The 19,235-nt window shown below is 57.4% G+C and overlaps 2 protein-coding genes across 3 annotated transcripts; one reads left to right on the forward strand and one right to left on the reverse strand.

The window, feature by feature from the left end:
- The first annotated feature begins 3,607 nt into the window (after window positions 1-3,607).
- Window positions 3,608-14,592, forward strand: ATP4A (ATPase H+/K+ transporting subunit alpha). The gene is made up of 22 exons (XM_056136459.1): window positions 3,608-3,619; window positions 3,712-3,834; window positions 3,926-3,985; window positions 4,244-4,447; window positions 5,386-5,499; window positions 5,710-5,962; window positions 6,163-6,431; window positions 7,208-7,406; window positions 7,804-7,913; window positions 7,993-8,127; window positions 8,706-8,898; window positions 9,488-9,663; window positions 10,662-10,798; window positions 10,882-11,032; window positions 11,125-11,293; window positions 11,399-11,553; window positions 11,853-11,976; window positions 12,417-12,562; window positions 13,616-13,749; window positions 14,073-14,174; window positions 14,262-14,353; window positions 14,527-14,592. Exons 1-22 carry the CDS (start codon window positions 3,608-3,610, stop codon window positions 14,553-14,555), a joined length of 3,087 nt encoding a protein of 1,028 aa, XP_055992434.1. The 3' UTR covers window positions 14,556-14,592.
- A 2,433-nt stretch (window positions 14,593-17,025) lies between these two features.
- On the reverse strand, window positions 17,026-18,940 carry TMEM147 (transmembrane protein 147). Of its 2 annotated transcripts, XM_056136553.1 has the most exons (7): window positions 18,721-18,940; window positions 18,581-18,650; window positions 17,955-18,014; window positions 17,735-17,871; window positions 17,502-17,586; window positions 17,302-17,423; window positions 17,026-17,211 (listed from the first exon to the last, which is right to left on the reverse strand). In XM_056136553.1, exons 1-7 carry the CDS (start codon window positions 18,795-18,797, stop codon window positions 17,088-17,090), a joined length of 675 nt encoding a protein of 224 aa, XP_055992528.1. In that variant the 5' UTR covers window positions 18,798-18,940; the 3' UTR covers window positions 17,026-17,087. The 2 variants fall into 2 exon arrangements, with proteins under 2 accessions (XP_055992528.1, XP_055992530.1); XM_056136555.1 differs by lacking the exons at window positions 18,581-18,650; window positions 18,721-18,940 and adding an exon at window positions 18,412-18,574.
- Between the last annotated feature and the right edge of the window lie 295 nt (window positions 18,941-19,235).

A 19,235-nucleotide genomic window follows, 5' to 3' on the forward strand; every position in this document is an offset into this window, starting at 1 on the left:
CTGTTCTGACTCTAATCACTGCACAGGTGAGTGCTGGTCATGGCTGCATCAGCAAAGACATCTCCATGTAGCCCCTGGGTCATCCCTATGCCTCCTGGCAGTTCCCCAATGTCCACTTGTTCCAGTCTGCTTAAAGCCTCAGAAACAAGGCACTTTCCTTTCCCGCCCTGCTCTTCTCTCGACCTCTCTGCTCTGTTTCTGCCCGGAGCCCACCTCTCAAACCTCATCCTGAGGGACCATCGGCAAATCCCAACTGCAGGAAATCTTGCAAAGAAATGGGCCAGGGTGACAATACAGCAGGTGGAGTGCTTGCCTTGCACGTTGCTGACCAGGGTTCAATCCCTGGTAACCCGCATGTTCTCCTGAGCACTGCCAAGAGTAATTCCTGAATGCAGAGCCAGGAGTAACTACTGAGCATTGCCGGGAGTGGCCCAAAACCACAAAAAGAGGAGAGGAAAGGCAGATGGAGGCTCTTCCAAAAGGGTGGGGGGTGTCAAAAAAGACCAGGAATGCATGAGGCAATGCCAAGGGGCCAGGGACACTCAGGAGACAGGACAACTAAATGCAGACTCTGCTCCTGGATTGGATGCTGGGCCAAAGGAAAGGACAGGAGGGGACACTGGGAAATCTAAAACATATCACAATTGGGTTTCTGATTTGGGCCACTGGAAGAGAGTGGCCTTACGTTCGATGGTGGCCTTCTTTGTAGGAGAAATGTGCCGCATGCTCAGAGATCAGGAAGCATCCAGCCTCCCACATCTTCTCAGCAATTGAGGCCAATGTTGAAAACACTTTGTCTAGTTGGGTAGCTCTCCTTGCAAAGGTAGTATAATTGTGAGGTTTAAGTGACAGGGAAGCCAGGGCCCATTTCACCCTTCCTGTGATTTGTAGGGTTGAGATACTGAATATAAACTGTTGAGCATGAACGTGAAGTAATGAAACTGTTGGGCCTGGCTCAGGGGCAGAGCATCTGCTGGGGGAGCAGAGGCCAAGAGTTCGATCCCCAGCACCGTGCTAGTGCTCCAGGCTTGCTGCTGAGTATCCCCAAACTCAGTTTGTCTGAGTTTTCAGTTCCAGAAACAGTTGTGCTCACTGAGCCAGGTCTGAAGTCCTGGGTGCTGTACCCACAGCAGCAAACACAACCTCTATAGCACGGCAAGACTATCTCCAAACAGACAAAAATAGAATGCAAGTCAGGTTGAGGGAAGCAGAATAAAGTCAGGTGAGCAGAGGGAGCCCAAAGAGGGGGGTTAGTAAAAGTGAGGCCTTTAAGGGAGCCAGGGCACTTGTCTTGCCATTGCTGGGTTTGGTCTCCAGCACCCCATATGGACCATAGCCCTCCAGGAGTGATTCATGAGCACCAACTCAGGGGTAAGCTACGAGCACTCTTGGGGGTGGCCCAACCCCACATCCCCCCCCCAAATTGAGATCTTTATGAAGAGCTGCCATTGAAAAATATATTTTTGATTCTAACCCTATGATTTACCAAGTTGTTCATAACACAGTCGTTTCAGGTATTAAGTGTTTCAACACTAATCCCACCACCAGTGGAACCTGCCCTTCACCATTGTTCCCAGTTTCCCACCCACCACCCCAGCCTGCCCCTTTGCAGGCACAGATTTACTTCATATTGTTTGTTACAACACAACAGCAAATGGAATTATCAAAACTTATCAACATGGGTCAGTTGGTGATAGTTGTCATGTCTCACAGTGGTGTTGCTAAAGTCATTGTCTGTGGTTCTTCTGCATTGGTTAGCGCTAGTCGAGCCTCCTGTGTTATGTTCAGCCTCGCGGAGCTTGGTGGGCTTCTGTGCAATGTTCCCATCAGATCTGCTGTGATCCTACTGGGCTGACAGAAGCACTGTAGCACTGTGCTCCCGTTGTTACTGGAGCGGGCACCAGCAACGTCTCCCTTGTGAGACTTGTTACTGTTTTTGGCAGATTGAATACGCCACGAGCAGCTTGCCAGGCTCTGCCGTGTGGGCGGGATACTCTCGGTAACTTACCAGGCTCTTCGAGAGACAGTACTGGGTTGACAGTACATGAAATTTTCAGGCTCTGTAGATGTGGAACAATTTGGTGGCTTACCAGTTTGATGAGGTTCAGCTGTGCAGCTGGGCTGTTTCTCTGTCAGAGGGTTTTGGGATGGGCTACTATGCTTCAGGCAGAAAGAGGAATTGGCCCACCCCCATTCTGAGAAGGCCCTGGAGTTCTCAGCCCAGACCAGTCTACCTGGGAAGATTCAGTGGCGTTGGGTTCTTTTGGAAATGTCGCCGGGCCATTTTTCTGCCAGCAAGATGGCAGGAGTGAGTGGGGGCTGCTGGATTTTCCTAAGAGTTGTCATTTGAACACCTGAAGAAGGGAAGAAAACCTATCTCAAGGAATGAACCAGGAGCTGGCAGCACAAGTGCAAAGGCCCTGGGGCAAGATTTCAGAAGTTGAGAGGTGAGAAGGGTGTCAGCAGCTCTTGCATGCTGGAAAGTGAATTTTATTCTGCTCTGTGGGGGACACCCTTGGAAACAGAAGAGTAATACCAGCTGCTGTGTTACTTTTTGTTTTGGTTGTTACTTTTTGTTACTTTTTTGTTTTGGGTGTGGGAATGGAAGCCAGGACCCCACTCTACTGCTGACTCAGTCCTGACACCAGGTGGAGAAAAGCCCCTGAATGGATCCATTGTAGGCTGGGGGTGGGCAGCAGGGTGGGTGCAGGGAGGAGCTCAGGATTCAACCTTCCCAGGTGACCTGCTCTAAGAAGGACATCGCCATGGCAATGACACATCTGCAGGGGCCACACACGATGCATCTACTCCAGTGGCCCCAGCATGAGAGAGCAGGACCCCCCCTTCCACCACCCACCCTTTCCTACTGTCTGCAGAGGTCTCTGACCAGGGGGCGTGGAAAGGGTCCCCAGACTTCAGACTTGGAATGAATCGCCAAGCTCCAACCACAGACCTTGGACATGGCCTTTCACCAGCTGGCCCGATGTACCCACCTGGGCAGTTCAAGTCGGGACAGAGAGCTTTCTTGAGACCATTGTTCGCTCTAGGTGGACACAGGGTCCACCGGGCCTCAGATGCTCTCTCTATACAATGGGAGTGTCAGGATGTCCTTTCTGGCTGAAAGTTGGGTTTCAAGGACCCAAGAGCTCACACGTGTAGTGACCCCAGCATCCATGTGGCACCCCTGCTGTGAAATGTGGTGTTTCCATAGACGGTTTCCTGAGAGCCTGGCTCCCGGCCTGGCTCCCTGGCCCAGACACTCCCTGACCACACACACACCGCCCTCCTGGGCCCTTGGTGTCCTCTGTCGGGGGAGCCAAGGAGATGTGCAACCACAGCCTTCTGTGAGGAGTCATCTGTCCATGTGTTTGCTCCATCTGTTGGACTTTCCCGTGGTTTCCTGAGCTCAGTGACAGGTAGAGAGGGGGTCTTGGGTAACCCAGAGGGGAATACCTGAGCTACCCAGGCCTGAAGGTCACCCCAAGGAGCCCCATAATCAGTTGTAATCAGGTCAAGCCTGCTCCACCTCCTTCCTCTCTGATATATTAGGGCTGGCCCAGGCCCCAGGCCCTGTCTCGGCCAAGGAGGGGTAGTGGCACCTGGCACCATGGGGAAGGCCGTGAGTGGGGCTGAGAGTCCCGGGGGAGGCGCCTGGGGCTGGAGGTTGGAAGCAGGGGTCCCGGGGCGCTCTAATGCCTCCCCCTTTCCCAGGACAATTACGAGCTGTCCTCAGTGGAGGTGGGTGGTAACAAGACAGGCAAGATGAACAAGAAGAGCGGCGGTGGGGGCAAGAGGAAGGATAAACTGGAGAACATGAAGAAGGAAATGGAAATCGTGAGCACGGCCTGGGGGGGCTCTGGGCAGAGGTGGGGAGCTTGGGCGAGAGCCTGACAGTGACAGCCCGTGTCCTGCCCCTGACATACAGAATGATCACCAGCTGTCAGTGACCGAGCTGGAACAGAAATATAAGACCAGTGCCACCAAGGTGAGCTGGAATGGGAGTTGGGGGCAGAGAGGGGCGGAGGAGAGGCAGGAGGAGGGAGGTGAAAGAGGAAGGGCAAGACACAGAGAAGGAGAGGACGAGATAGAAGCAGAGAGAGAAAGGGGCTGGAAAGACCAAGAGGAGGGGACAGATGAGAGGAAGGAGGGGACGGGGAGGGGCCAGAGGGAAGCATCCTCCCCCACCAGCTGCAGGGTAGGGGAGAGGAGGGCCCTGCAGCTTCCTCTATGACCCCCTCCACAGGGCCTGTCTGCGCGCCTGGCGGCCGAGCTGCTGCTGCGAGATGGACCCAATGCCCTGCGGCCACCCAAGGGCACCCCAGAGTATGTCAAGTTTGCGCGACAGCTGGCTGGTGGCCTGCAGTGCCTCATGTGGGTGGCCGCTGCCATCTGCCTCATTGCCTTTGCCATTCAGGCCAGTGAGGGTGACCTCACGACTGATGACAATGTGAGTGGAATGGGGGGGGGGTGGATGGAGCGGTGGCGGTGGGGGGAGGGCAGACCCATGGGACCCAAGGGACCAAGGACACTGAATGAACTTCAGAACATGGGGGGCAGCAGCAGCATCAGGGGACTGGATCACCAGAGGAGGAAGGGCACTGGGCTCCAGGTCACCAGGGCACAGGGGACAGAAAGGAGGACATAGGCGGGGCTCCAGATAGAGACTAGAGAAACAAGGGCGAGAGGACAAGGGACAGACCAAGGGCACCGGGGACACTGGAACTCAAACATGGGACACAAGGGCATGGAGGGCTATAGAGATGTCACACGAAATGAAAGGACAAGCGAGACGTAGGATGGGAGAACCCTGGTGTCAATACAAGGGTGTGGGGGAAGTAATGGACAGGGGACAGGGGTTTAGAAAGTCTTAGGGCTGGGTGGTGTGAGCTGGAGACTGAAATGTACACTTGGGGGACACTGGGTGTGGGGCCTTGGAATGTGGAACTGGGTCATGAGGGCAGAATCCAAAGCAACAAATCTACAGCACAAATGCACAAGGACATGGGAACTTGAGGGCACAGACACTTCTGGGCATGGGGAGCCAGAGGGTAACACAGACTATGCAACTCGGGATCTGGAATATGAAATTTGGGGGACACACACAAAGGGGATCCAGATGACCACAGTCAAAGGTGACAGGGGGCACGGAACAGAGCATAAGGGGACAAGGAGGATGAAGGATTCAGGGGTCAGGGAGCAGGGGCTCTGGAGACCAGGCACCAGGAAAGTGAGGACACAGGCCACTGGCTGGGGATTGGGGTCCCAGGGAATTGTGCATGAAGTTTCCTAGCTGAGTGGGACAAATGACAGAAGTGACCTCACGACCATGATGGGCACAGGGAGCTGGAGTCCCAGTCCTCAGTGCAGTCCTGCCACTCTCTGTAGCTCTATCTAGCCCTGGCCCTGATCGCTGTGGTTGTGGTCACCGGCTGCTTCGGCTACTACCAGGAGTTCAAGAGCACCAACATCATCGCCAGCTTCAAGAACCTTGTGCCCCAGGTGGGTCCCCCCCAGCCACACCAAGTTCCAGAGACTCCACGGTCCCCAGGCAGGGCCCTGGCAGTTCTTTGGGGATCCTCCCATCACCCATAGTCTCCGTCCCTCCCTGGAGGTCCTCAACTTTCCCCAGCTCCTCCTCCCCAGTCTTCTGCCCCTTTTCACTCACTGACTCCACCCAATCCCACCTTGATTCTACTACCCCACCCACAGCAAGCAACGGTGATCAGAGATGGGGACAAGTTCCAGATCAACGCTGATCAGCTTGTGGTTGGTGACCTGGTGGAGATGAAGGGTGGGGACCGCGTTCCCGCCGACATCCGCATCCTGCAGGCCCAGGGCTGCAAGGTGGACAACTCCTCGCTGACCGGCGAGTCCGAGCCGCAGACCCGCTCCCCTGAATGCACCCACGAGAGCCCCCTGGAGACCCGCAATATCGCCTTCTTCTCCACTATGTGCCTCGAGGGTTGGTGTCCTTCACACGCCCTCCCCACCCCCGCAGCACCCTAGCTGCCTTCCTGCTTTCCTCCTGCCCCTTCCAGAGACACATTCCCCACCCCCACTTCCCAAGTCTGCCACCCCTTGCAGTCCTGCAGGCTCCCCGCCTCCCCTCTGCCTCCTTCCCCTCTGCACCATCCCCCAAGCCACTCTCTTGGTCTACTGCAGGCACAGCACAGGGCCTGGTGGTGAATACGGGGGACCGCACCATCATTGGGCGCATCGCCTCGTTGGCATCTGGGGTGGAAAATGAAAAGACGCCCATTGCCATCGAGATCGAACACTTTGTGGACATCATCGCGGGCCTGGCCATCCTCTTCGGGGCCACGTTTTTTGTGGTGGCCATGTGCATCGGCTATACCTTCCTGCGGGCTATGGTCTTCTTCATGGCCATTGTGGTCGCCTATGTGCCTGAGGGGCTGCTGGCCACTGTCACAGTGAGTGGAGGATGTGGGGGAGGGCTATAAACTGAGGGTCTACCTGGATGTGGGTCCCTCCAGGCCACCTCCGGTCATCTCTTAACTGATCATCTCAGTCCCCTCCCATCTCTCCACCCCCCTTTCCCACCAGCTATTCTCCCCTCTTCTCCCCATCTCCCTGTTTCTCCCACCATTACAAGATGACTCTGGGGCCAGAGCGATAGCACTGTGGGTAAGGTGTTTGCCTTGCATGCGGCAGACCCGGGTTTGATCCCTGGCATCCCATACGGTCCCCCAAGCACCCGACAGGAGTAATTCCTGAGTGCAGAGCCAGGAGTAAACCCTGAGCATTGCTGGGTGTGACCCAAAAAGCAAATAAATAAACAAACGAACAAATAAATAAATAAACAAGGTGACTCTGGATCCTGCCTGGCCACACCCCCAGGATCCAGCGCTGAGTCTAAGTTTGGTGTGGACGGCCTTTAGCTGTCCAACCCAGGACCCGCCCCAGAGGAGGCTCGGAGACTGCATGGCCTCTGAGGGGTCACGCTGATCACAGAACGTCAGCTGGTACTGCTGGGGAAGGGTCTATGTATAGCCGGGCGGTTTGGGGAGACATGGCAGGACAAAAGCTGGGAGGAAGGAACTAGCTGGACTACTGAGTCCACACTGGGGTACCGCTGTGAAGAAGGCCCTGTGCTGGGAGAGGAGGGAAGTGAGGCAGAAGCAAGGACGGACGGGTCTCCACGGCTGTCTCTGTGTCCCTCCCCTCCCCTCCCCCCCCACTTGTCCAGGTCTGCCTGTCCCTGACAGCCAAGCGACTGGCCAGCAAGAACTGTGTGGTCAAAAACCTGGAAGCGGTGGAGACACTGGGCTCCACATCGGTGATCTGCTCTGATAAGACAGGGACCCTCACTCAGAACCGCATGACTGTGTCACATCTGTGGTTCGACAACCACATCCACACAGCCGACACGACAGAGGACCAATCAGGTAGGGAGTCAAGGGAGCTGAACAATCAGGAGGAGAGTGGGCGGAGATAGAGGCGACCTGACCAATCAAGTGCAGAGTGGGCGGAGAAGGGAGCTCCCAGGACACACAAAGGAATTCCCAACCGCTTTTTCCCCTGGGAAAAGTGAGGGGTCCTGGGTCCTGGGGGGGGGGGGGGGGGAGGCTAAGCCCATGGGATCTGTTCTCACAGGGGGCCAGAGGCTGATCCTGGAGAGAAGGTTCCGCCCCCGGGCATGAGGGGGCAGTAGGGTCCCACTCAGCGGAGGGAACCTGTCCCGAGTCTAAGGGGAGGGGTAGGTTCTGCCAATGGGAGAGCCGCTCGGATCTGGGGCCCACGAGGAGGCCCCTCGCGGCCCCAACCTGAACACTTGGTCTCCAGGTCAGACCTTTGACCAGTCCTCGGAGACGTGGCGGGCGCTGTGCCGCGTGCTCACCCTGTGCAACCGCGCTGCCTTCAAGTCGGGTCAGGACTCGGTGCCCGTGCCCAAGGTGAGGGCTGGGGGGCCGCGACGGAGCCTGGGAATCTGGTGCAGCCGTGCGCGCCCCTAACGCCGAGCCCCACCTCCAGCGCATAGTGATCGGGGACGCGTCCGAGACAGCTTTGCTCAAGTTCTCCGAACTGACTCTGGGCAACGCCATGGGCTACCGCGACCGCTTTCCCAAAGTCTGCGAGATCCCCTTCAACTCCACCAACAAGTTTCAGGTCTGCAGCCCCGGAGGGCCCTCCCCAGAGGCCAGCCCCGCCCAATGCAAGCTGGGCTCACAGAGCGGCTCGGCCCGCGCAGGGCTTCGCTGCCCCTCAGTAGCCCAACCCGGTCCCTCATGTCCCATGTGCCTTGATTGTGGTCTCTAGTGCCCGTGCTCTCCGAGAGTCCTTACAGACCAGGCCTTCCTTGGGGGAAGTAATTAGGAATTCAGAGCCCACCGCCAGCTCAACTCCAGACCCTTCCTCCATGGCTTTCCCGGGCCCAGACCCTGACCCCGCCCCAACCCTCAACCTCTACCAAGCGGTCCCTCTCCTCAACGAAGGTCCAGTTTCAAGCCCAGCCCAGCCCGTCAGCCCCGCCCGCCACAGTCCCACCCCTCCCCTAGTGGCCACGCCCACAGAGCGGTGCCCTCCCCGGCAGCCCCGCCCCGCCCCGCCCGTTGGCCACGCCCACTACTCGGTGTCCTGCCCTGTGAGCCCCGCCCCTCCCCTAGTGGCCACGCCCACAGCGCGGTGCCCTGTCCCGCCCCACCCCAAACGCCACGCCCACGGTGCTCTGTCCTCTTGGCCCGCAGCTGTCTATCCACACCCTGGAGGACCCCCGGGACCAGCGGCACCTGCTAGTGATGAAGGGCGCCCCGGAGCGTGTTCTGGAGCGCTGTAGCTCCATCCTCATCAAGGGCCAGGAGCTGCCGCTGGACGAACAATGGCGTGAAGCCTTCCAGACTGCCTACCTCAGCCTGGGGGGCCTGGGCGAACGCGTCCTGGGTGAGACCCCCCAAGACTCCGACACAGCTGTGCCAGGAGGAGCTCGAGCTCTGCCCAGCTTTCCTGGCCCAATCCTGACCCTGATTGGGTCACATTCCTGCTTGGCAGCTGACACGGTCCTGACCCCTGGCTCCTGAATTCCCACAATTACTCTAGCTCCCACCCCCACACACATATTTTCTCCTTCAGACGTCCCCATCTTCACCTGGTGGGTGTACCCTCTACTTTTCCTGGCCCTTGCCCCCACTGATGACTTGTTCTTGCTTTCGTTCCACCTTTCAGCAGTCACCTCTTGACCCTTTTGCTTTCCCTGTCCCTGCTTCAGTATGAGACATCCCAATCCTTGCCTCACCTCTCACCCAACTTTTGTTCTGATAACTCTTGCCTCAATCCTAGAAGCTTCTTTCACTTTATTTGCTGAGGTCCCTTCTCTGGGGAGGCTGGTTCTGAGATGCATTTGACAATGGGACCTAGAGCTCCGCTCAGAGTCAGGCACTCATTGTACTGGGGCCTGGGCATTTCACTAACCTCCTGGCCTTACTTGGGGAGGGTCCCCAGGACCCCTCTCAGACTGTACTGTCCTCTGCAGGCTTCTGTCAGCTCTACCTGAATGAGAAGGACTACCCACCTGGCTTTTCCTTCGATGTGGATGCCATGAACTTTCCAACTAGTGACCTGTGCTTTGCGGGACTCGTATCCATGATTGACCCACCCCGGGCCACCGTCCCTGATGCTGTGCTCAAATGCCGCACAGCAGGCATCCGGGTATGACCCTGGGAGAGGAAACAGGCAGGGACAGGAGCAGGAAGGGCAGTCTTGGGGGTGAAGAATTGGGACAGAAACCCGTCTACCAGTGTCTTGAACTAAAACGAACCATTCTGGTTTGGAGAGTGAAATACATCTGGAGGATGATATAGTTGTTCCTTGTCATCAAGAACTCTCTCTTCTCCATGCCTCAGTTCTGCTTTTCTCCCTGGTGGTTTTATTCTCAGGATGTCCTTTCATTTTGAGGGGCAAAAGTCACCCCCCACACCCCATAGCTTTAACTTACACCCCACCCCTCACTAGCCCCTTTTGCAATTGCAGGAGATTGGATCATGTGTTCTCCCCTGAACGATTACAGTGGCAGGGGAATGGAACACCTTGATTTAGTTGTTCTAGGTTGACTTTTTCAATCTGGGCTAAGGACCTAATGCCAATGTTGGCGGAGGGGTGGGTCTGCAAGCCACAGTGATGGGGAAGCCAATGCTGAGCAAACAACACCAGGACACTAGCACATTCTCTAAGGCCCTAGCAGGATCCAGTCTGGGTCCTGTTACCTTCCTGAGTTCAGTCTTTAGCTTCCTTTTCGCTCCTCTCTGGTCATGCCGGCTGCCCTGCTCTTCTCCCACGTTTCAGGCTCATTTGCAGCTCAGGTCCTTGCAGTGGCTATTCTCTCTGGTGGGAACACTCTTCTCTCAGACTTCCACAGGGCCTGTGCTCTCTGCACACACTTAAAATTGCCTTTTCCCCCAACCGACACTTTCCCTACTAAATCCCTCCTGGAATGATGTAGCGTTCATTTCTTTATTCCATTTATTCGGTTTAGAATGTCAGCTCTACTAAAGAGTCTTATGTTTTTTTTCCTTGCAATGGCCCAGGCCCATAGTTAGCGGGCATGACTGGAGAATAAATGAAAGCGCTTATCAGCTCATAGCGAGGAAGGGAAGAGTGGGCTGATTTGATGAGTCAAGGGTCTGTTGGTCCTCTGACTCCCCCTACAGGTGATTATGGTGACAGGTGACCACCCCATCACCGCCAAGGCCATTGCAGCCAGTGTGGGTATCATCTCTGAAGGCAGCGAGACCGTGGAGGACATTGCTGCTCGCCTCCGTGTGCCCGTGGACCAAGTCAACCGGAAGTAAGCCCCCCTCAGCCAGCCCTACAGTTCTGCCCGCAGCCCAGGCAGACTAAGGCTCCAGCAATGTCCACCTCCTATTTTAGGGATGCTCGCGCCTGTGTAATCAATGGCATGCAGCTGAAGGATATGGACCCATCGGAGCTGGTGGAGGCCCTACGCACGCACCCGGAGATGGTGTTCGCGCGCACCAGTCCCCAGCAGAAGCTGGTGATTGTGGAGAGCTGCCAGCGACTGGTGCGGGCCTGCCCAGGATGGTGGGCAAATGGGCGGGGCAGGCCCTGGCTGGTCTCCAGTTGCCCATCAGTCTCCGCACCCTCTCCCTGCAGGGGGCAATTGTGGCTGTGACGGGGGATGGTGTGAATGACTCCCCAGCCCTGAAGAAGGCAGACATTGGCGTGGCCATGGGCATTGCCGGCTCGGATGCTGCAAAGAACGCAGCTGATATGATCTTGCTGGATGACAACTTCGCTTCCATTGTGACTGGCGTGGAGCAGGGTCCGGGCTAGATCAGCGATGGGCGGGGATGCAGGGGCTGTGCTGGCACAGGGGGAGGAAGGAAGTGGGCTGTGTGGAGGCTGAAGTGCCTGCTGTGTCTTGTAGGCCGACTGATCTTTGACAACCTGAAAAAGTCCATTGCCTACACCCTGACCAAGAACATCCCTGAGCTGACACCCTACCTCATTTACATCACCGTCAGCGTGCCCCTGCCCCTCGGCTGCATCACCATCCTCTTCATTGAGCTTTGCACAGACATTGTGAGTCCACACTCGCGACACTTGCAGGGACAGGGACTCAGAGGGGAGGGAGTGGGCGAGGGAGCCAGCAGGCAGTTGGGGCCCCTCTCTGAGACAGAGGCAGGAAATCTGACAGAGAGGGACACAGTGGCCATGTGGACTGGACTGGACAATACTGTTGGCAGAGGCCAGTCAGACTGACGGGTCCTGGCTGTGGTCACTGCTGGTGTTTCCCCCAATGTTATTCCTGCCCTGCCTATGGACTAGGAGAGGAGGGGACTCAGGTAAATTCAGACTCAGTTCCTCCTATCCCTGGCCAGTTCCCATCCGTGTCCCTGGCATATGAGAGGGCTGAGAGCGACATCATGCACCTGCGTCCACGGAACCCTCGGCGTGACCGACTGGTCAACGAGCCCCTGGCAGCCTACTCATACTTCCAGATCGGTGGGTGTGCGCTGTCGGCTGCTCTCTGCAGGATGCTGATCTGCTGCAAGGGTCTCTTGCATGGGCTGGCTCTGCATTGCTGTGTTTGCGTGTGACCCAGTGGCTCTATCACACCAGGTCCCTGTCTGCACACGATGGTCTCTGTGTCCTTTCTTCTGTCCCTGTTGTCCAGGACCTCCTCTTTCTCTGGGTGACTGTGCCCTTCTTTGTTCTCTCTCTCTCTCTCTCTCTCTCTCTCTCTCTCTCTCTCTCTCTCTCTCTCTCTCTCTCTCTGTGCCTCTTCTGTCCCTGTCTATCTTTTAGATTCTTGTCTTGGTATCTGTCTCTGTGCCCTAGTCTCTTCCCCAGGGCCCTGGCTTTCCTGCAGCATTGTGCCTTTATCTATTCCGTTGTCTGTCTATCAATCATCTATCTTGGTGTCTCCTTGCCTGTACCCCCAGGCGCCATCCAGTCCTTTGCTGGCTTCACCGACTACTTCACGGCCATGGCCCAGGAGGGCTGGTTCCCGTTGCTGTGTGTGGGGCTGCGGCCACAGTGGGAGGATCATCACCTACAAGATCTGCAGGACAGCTATGGCCAGGAGTGGGTGAGTCTGACCTGACGGGTCCCCATCACTCACTCAGTTCCAGGGCCACCTTCCTAGCACGTGGTCCCCACATTCTCCCCCATGGGTGACTCAGCTCTCAGTCAGGGTCTTCCAGGCCTGGAGTCCTGGAGCCTGCAGCCTTTCCCACCAAACTCCTGTACACGGTTCCAACTAGAGAAGGCGCCTCCCAGTCTTTGGGCGGTGACAGCCCGTTCACAGGGACCAGGCTCGCACCTGTTATCTGCCCTGCAGCACCCATCACAGAGTAGAGGCCTTTGTGGGCACTTTGAATGCTTGGAGCACAGAGAGGCTGATTGGCCCACTGGAGTGTTTCATTTGTTCCCTACAGATCAGGATTCCCCCACACCCTGTCCCCTTAAGCATGGACTGTGAGGTTAAGCAAGTTGATCTTAAAGCCAGACTGCCTGGTCTCATGGTCTGCGTTCTTGCCTGGCCAGTGCTCATCACTGAGTGAACCTGGGCATGTTGCTTGGCTTCTCTGCCTCCCCACCTAAAGTGCTCTGAATTAATGTCAGCTTCAGTGGTTTTCAGTGGCCCCAGAATAGTAGCAGCAACACCTGGGAACCTGAGGCCCCGACCCTTCTAATAATCAGTCCTCTGGGGATTCTGATGCCCACCCAAGCTGGGAATTAGCGGATCTTGTGGGATTATGGGGAGGGTTTATGAGATGAGATGGGAGCACAGGGCACCTGGATGGTTATCTCCCCGCTGCCCCCCATTCCTGGCTGTGGTTGAAGACATGGGCTGAATGGGGTCGTACACGAGGACTGCCTGGTGTCCTTCACTGTGTTGACCGTCTGCCCCCATCTCGGAGTTGCTAGACTCGGGCTTCGTTCCTTTGCCCAGACACCCTCCTCCTCCTTTCACTGTGGAATTAACAGGCCTGCCTGGATTGCTCAGCCACTGACACCTCTGAACCCCAGGGTCTGCAGCCCCCCAGACCAATGCAAGGGAAAGCACTGCGGGGCTCATGGGCCCAGTCCGCGCTGGCTGTGCTGGCTGAGGCTGCTTCTGTTCCCTCCTGGCCCTCAGACGTTCGGGCAGCGCCTGTACCAGCAGTACACCTGCTACACCGTGTTCTTCATCAGCATCGAGATGTGCCAGATAGCTGATGTCCTCATCCGCAAGACCCGCCGCCTCTCGGCCTTCCAGCAAGGCTTCTTCAGGTATCCAGGGCCGCCACCCACTGGGCCTTGCTCCCATATCCCATCAGATCCTGACAGCTAACCGGGATGTGCGGGAGCAGGTGCTAACTCTCCTCTTGGTGCCTACAGTAGCTCTCAGCAGGCACCTCAGCTGGGGCCTCCAGAGTCATCTGCTAAGGGCAGAAAACTCCCCATTTCTGTGGGAGAGGGCGTAGACTTTAGAACCTCTTCATGCTGCTCACTCCTAACCTCCTCTGCCCCAGTACCCCGATTTCCATCTGGTCTCCAACTCAGTGGCCTCTCTTGGCTCGAGTGCCAGCCTGTCCATCCTGTCCCACCTGCAGGAACAAGATCCTGGTGATCGCCATCGTGTTCCAGGTCTGCATCGGCTGCTTCCTCTGCTACTGCCCCGGAATGCCCAACATCTTCAACTTCATGCCCATCCGGTGAGAGACAAAGGGTGTGAGCTGGGGGCTGGGCTCGAGGGGCACAGCCTTTGAGGATGGTCTTCATCTTGCCACCTCTGCCCTCAGGTACCAGTGGTGGCTAGTCCCCATGCCCTTCGGTCTCCTCATCTTCGTCTATGATGAAATCCGGAAACTTGGAGTTCGCTGCTGCCCAGGGAGTGAGTGTGGATCCTGGGGTGGGGTGGGGGGCGCGGGCGCGCTGAGATGTTCTCAGGGTGACTGTCCCCACCTTCAAAATTTGACCCTCCTTAACAAACCACCACTAACCTCTGAGGGCCTGGCCCCTACCCTGACTGCACCTCCCTAGCACTGAGCTGCCTCTCTTCCCTAGGCTGGTGGGACCAGGAACTCTACTACTAGAAGGACCGCGGCCGGGCCGGACACCTGGGCCCCTCTGGACAATCTCTGAAACATCTGAATCAAGAGGCCTGTTTGCACCCGTCTGCCCCTGCAGCCCACGCACATCAGCTTCCAGGGTCCCCACCCGCTCCCCTCCCACATGCACAGGGCCCAGACCCTGAGGATCAGTTCCTAGACCCTCCTCTGAGCTGGCCTTAGGGGAGCAAGTGGTGGGGGTGGGGGTGGGGCTGCTGATGCGGGTCTTTCCTTTGGGTGCCTTTAAAGCCAACTGTGTCCTGATGATAGCAATAAAGCAGCTCAAGGCACGGTCTTCAGCTCTTTCCTAGTCGCTTTAATGCCACAAGCTACAGTTTCTTTCAGGGATGTAGCCCCAGATTGTAGAACACTGTCTGGTGCATAATGGGGTCTCTGTAGATGTTGGGGGGGATGGACAGTGAATGTTTTTCCCAGGGCTGCAGCATTTAAAGGCAGGGGGTGCCTTTAGCCAGAATCACCTGTTTTCTTCTTAAGAGGCTGAGACACAGGGTACCAGAACCCCTTTTGCACTGAGCCCCCAGGTACCTTATGGCAGCTTGCTCATGGATTCCCCTTCCTGGGCCCCTGGAACCTCATGACAGTTCTCAGCGTTTCCCTGAACCCCCAGTTACCTCATGACAGCTCACAGGGTGTCTCCCTGAGCCCCCAGGTACTTCATGGCAACTCTCAGGGTGTCCCCAAGCCCTCAGTACCTCACGACAATCCTCACAGGGCGTCCCCCTAGCTCCCAGGTACCTCACAGAAGCTCTTAGGGTGTCCCCACCAAGCCCTCAGGTACCTCATGACAATTCACAGGGCATCCCCCTAGCCCCCAGGTACCGCATGGCAGCTCTCAGGGCACCCACCATCCCAGTTCACTACTTAGTTCCTAGCCAACCTAGAGGCTGCTCACAGGTTCTTCTTCCCTTCAACTGGTTACTCAACTCTCCAGCCTTGGTCCTCCACCAGTGGCCTCTCAGGCCCCAGGCTTTTCCTGGGGTCCCAGCTCCTCGGCCCATACTTTCTGAGATTCATACCTGTCTTGGGTCTCATAGCATGCTTCCCAAAACCTGCTCCCATCCAGGAGCAGTTCATCAGTGTGGTTCCTTCTCCCGAGGAGATGGGCAAGCCCTCTAGACACAAGTCACAAACCTGTCCCCCAGGCCTGGTTTCCTTCCCTGTCACCCCCTACTGGTAAAACAGTCTCTGCCATCCCATGGCCCTGCTGTCCCTGTTTCCACACCCAGTTGCCAAGATCTTCCTAAAGCCCAGTCTGAGACTATTCTCTCCCACCCCAGCCCTCCATGGCACCCCACCTCGCCGATCTTGTCCCCATGACACGCCCTCCAGGTATCAGCTCTTACACTGTTCAGTTCCCCCATACCCCCACCCCCGTTTCCCATCAGACCCCCCAACCCCACTATCCCGAGGGTAGTTGCTCTGCCAGTTCAACTCCAACCCACCACTGGTATTTCTGAAGCTCAGGAAAGCCAAGGTTATTTCCCAGACAGCTGCCTGGCAGCAGGGAGCTGGAATCGGCAAACTGCTTAAGTCACGAGCGCAGACCTCACTGGTCCTGAGTGGTAAGCACTGAGGACCCTCGGGGTGCAGGAGAGCCAAGGCCACTCAAGGGTGCCCCATGTCCTCCTTTCTCACATCCAAGTCAGGGTGACTAGTCAGCCACTCGCTTACCCACTCCACTTCTGCAACAACCCTGTAAGGGCAGCAGGCAGGGCTGGATGGCACCACCCAGGACAGGTTTCTTGTACAGCAGGGCTGTGCTTGGTGCCTTCCTAGAGCACAGGCAATCCTGTGGCAAGACCTTGATAGCACGAAGGGGAGTGGGCTAATGTCCTACCCTCTGGGGCTTCCCCTGTGAATGCCAAAGCTGGGGTGCACCCTCCTGGGGAGCCAGGCTGTGCCTTCAGGGCCCTGCTTCTGACACACATCCACACTGCTGGACACAATTTCTCTGCATTTGGTGCAGGTGACTGTGTGCTCTGCTGCTTTGACTGATCCGAGGGTCACAGACTGAGTCAGGGCACCAAGGAGCTCAGAGTCGCACAAGTCAGAGCCCCAATGCCAGTAGTGACTTCAGCCACTGCTGGGTTGCCGAGATTCTAGATCAGTCCCTTTGGCTGCCACACGAAGGGAAAACTGGAGGGTAAGGCTGAGGTGAGGAAGCTGGAGGTGACCAGTCAGGAAGGGTTTATAAGGATGAGGGTGAGCTTGAGCCTCTGAGCAGAGCCCCAAGAACCCTCTGCTGGATCTCAGTTCTCCATTCCCGGAGTCACCACTACAAAGGCAACACAAGTTCTTGGTAGGCGCCAGGGGAGAAACAAGAAACAGGCACGGCTTCTAGAATGAAGGACAGATGGGTACTGGCTAACTGGCCCGTATGTCTACCAGGCTCCAAAGTCTGAACAAGAGCCGACAGAGAAAGGGAGGCAGAAACAACTTTCCAAATACTGTTTACTTCACAGAAACCTGCAAACGTGACTACCTGGGAGATCACGTCTAGGAGTGCACATTGACGACGGCAACATACAGGGCCAGAGTGCTAAGGGCCAGCAGCCCTGTCACCACTGCGCGGGCGAGAAGAGCCGTCCAGCTGCCCAGGGAAAAGATGTGGACAAAAGTCCTGCGGGGGCGGGAATACCACAGTGAGGGAGGCGAACAGTTAAGCGGCTCCCACTCACACCCTTCCAGCCTCAAACCCCACCCAGCTTACTCCATGACAAAGGCTTTGTAGACACTGAGGAACATAAGGACGACGACTGCCGGCCGGAAAGTGTGGTACAGGTCATAGCGGGTGATCATCCAGACCTGGGCTGATGCCACAATGTAATGAACCTGGAGGGAAGCAAGCCGTCAGGGCCAAGCCCTGGGAGGAGCCCAGACAGGGGAATAAGGCATGCTGGGAGCACGTACCAGACTGATGTTGGAGTCAATGCTCATTTGGATATACTTCCAGTCAAACTCAATGCCCCGGGCGCCAACCCACAGGGGGATGCAGCTGAGGAAGACAAAGGGAGGAACTTTGAGCCTCCCTCCCACCCAACCCCCTGCCCCAGATCCCTGATATTGCGCCCCTGCCCTCCAGCACCCCTCTGGAATCCTGGAGTCCTGGCTCAGGAATCTGGGCTCCAGGTTGCTGCACACACCGGGACATAATGAGCTCAGCAGTGGCCCAGCCCAGGGCAGCAACCATGATCTTGTACTCTCCTTTGCCGGCATTCCGGGACATGACAAGGTTGAGGCCTATCAGGTCTGCCACATCCACACTGGCCTTCATAAACTCCTGTGGGTCAGATTGAAACCTGAGTCAGCCCGGTGCTGGGAGCCCCGCTCCATTCATTCACTTTCCCTGCCTGACACACTCACCCCAATAAAGTCATAAATGCCGCCTTCCCAGGTGGGAAAGAAAGTGGCCAGGAACAGCATCTGTAAGACAGACAGCACAGAGGTCAGCTCAAGGTCAGGGGATCAACCACGTGGGTTTTGTGGGAGTAAGCACCTACTTAAGGAAAAGATCTTGGCGTTCCTGGGCCCCTTGGGGGTGGGGAGCACCAGACAGGGGCTTGGGGAGTTAGAGAGGGTAGGACCCTGGGTCCCAATGACTTGGGGGAGATAAGAGGGTAGGAGCCTGGTACCCGTGGGGGCGTGGGCTGTGGCGATCGCAGGGGTGGGGGGGTTGGGGTCGGGGATCAATCAGGTCTAGGCTGTGGCCGCAGCTCCCGTGCTGGCTCTCGGGAACTCCTGAACCACACCCAAACCCCTCTTAACAGTGTTACGTTTCCTGAATTTCACTAAAAGAGCTATGCAAAAGTGGCTTCAAGACCTCTCCTCCGGAGGTGGCACTCCTTCCAAAGCCGTCTTCTCTGGGCCTTCGGGAGCGTCCCTACGCCGAGTCCCGAGGGCAGGGCGGCCCAGGGGGGATCCGGGCGGGGCCGGAGCCCTGGGTCTGGCGAGCGCGGGGGCCGGTCGCATGGCGTCCGGGCGGCCCTCACCTTGCACAGCTGCACGAAGAGGTAGGTGACCCCGGCCTGGACGCATTTCCAGAAGGCGTTGTACTCGGACCTGCAGGAGCGGGGCGGTGAGGCGACGGCCCGGGCCCCCCTCCCCCGCCCCGCGGCCGCCCCGCACTCACAGGCCGCTGCACTTGTAGGTGATGAAGTAGGGGAAGTAGGCCAGGGCGAAGCAATTCCCGAAGTGGAACAGCGTCATGGCGCCGGCCTCCCGGGCCACCGGCGCGGCGGCGTCTCGGAGCTCGGGTCTCTGCGTCCGCCGGGCTTCGGCGCCCCAGCCCGGGCCTGGAGCCCACCTGCCTCCGCCGCGACGCGCGCGGCCTTCTGGGAGCCGGAGTCCCGGCGCCGAGAGATGACGTCTTGGACCGGGGCGGGGCTCGCCGGCCGCTCGAGGCCCCGCCCCCAGGACCACGTGGGTCCCTAGGTGCCACAGAGGGGCGCGGCTTCGAGTCTCGGCGCAGGTGCTTGCAGGTGCCGGCTATGGATTTAGGTCAAGTGGCCCGTGAGCCTGGATCGGACCCAGTTGTGGCCGGCGCAGAGAGATGGGGGCGCAGGAGTGGTACTCTGGGTTTTTATTTCACCGTTGGCTAGCGGCGCAGACCCCTCACAGTGGGGACCTTATCCTAACCCAGGCGGG

This window comes from Sorex fumeus, unplaced genomic scaffold (genome assembly GCF_029834395.1).
Source record: "Sorex fumeus unplaced genomic scaffold, SorFum_2.1 ptg000122l, whole genome shotgun sequence".
Taxonomy (NCBI): Eukaryota; Metazoa; Chordata; class Mammalia; order Eulipotyphla; family Soricidae; genus Sorex; species Sorex fumeus.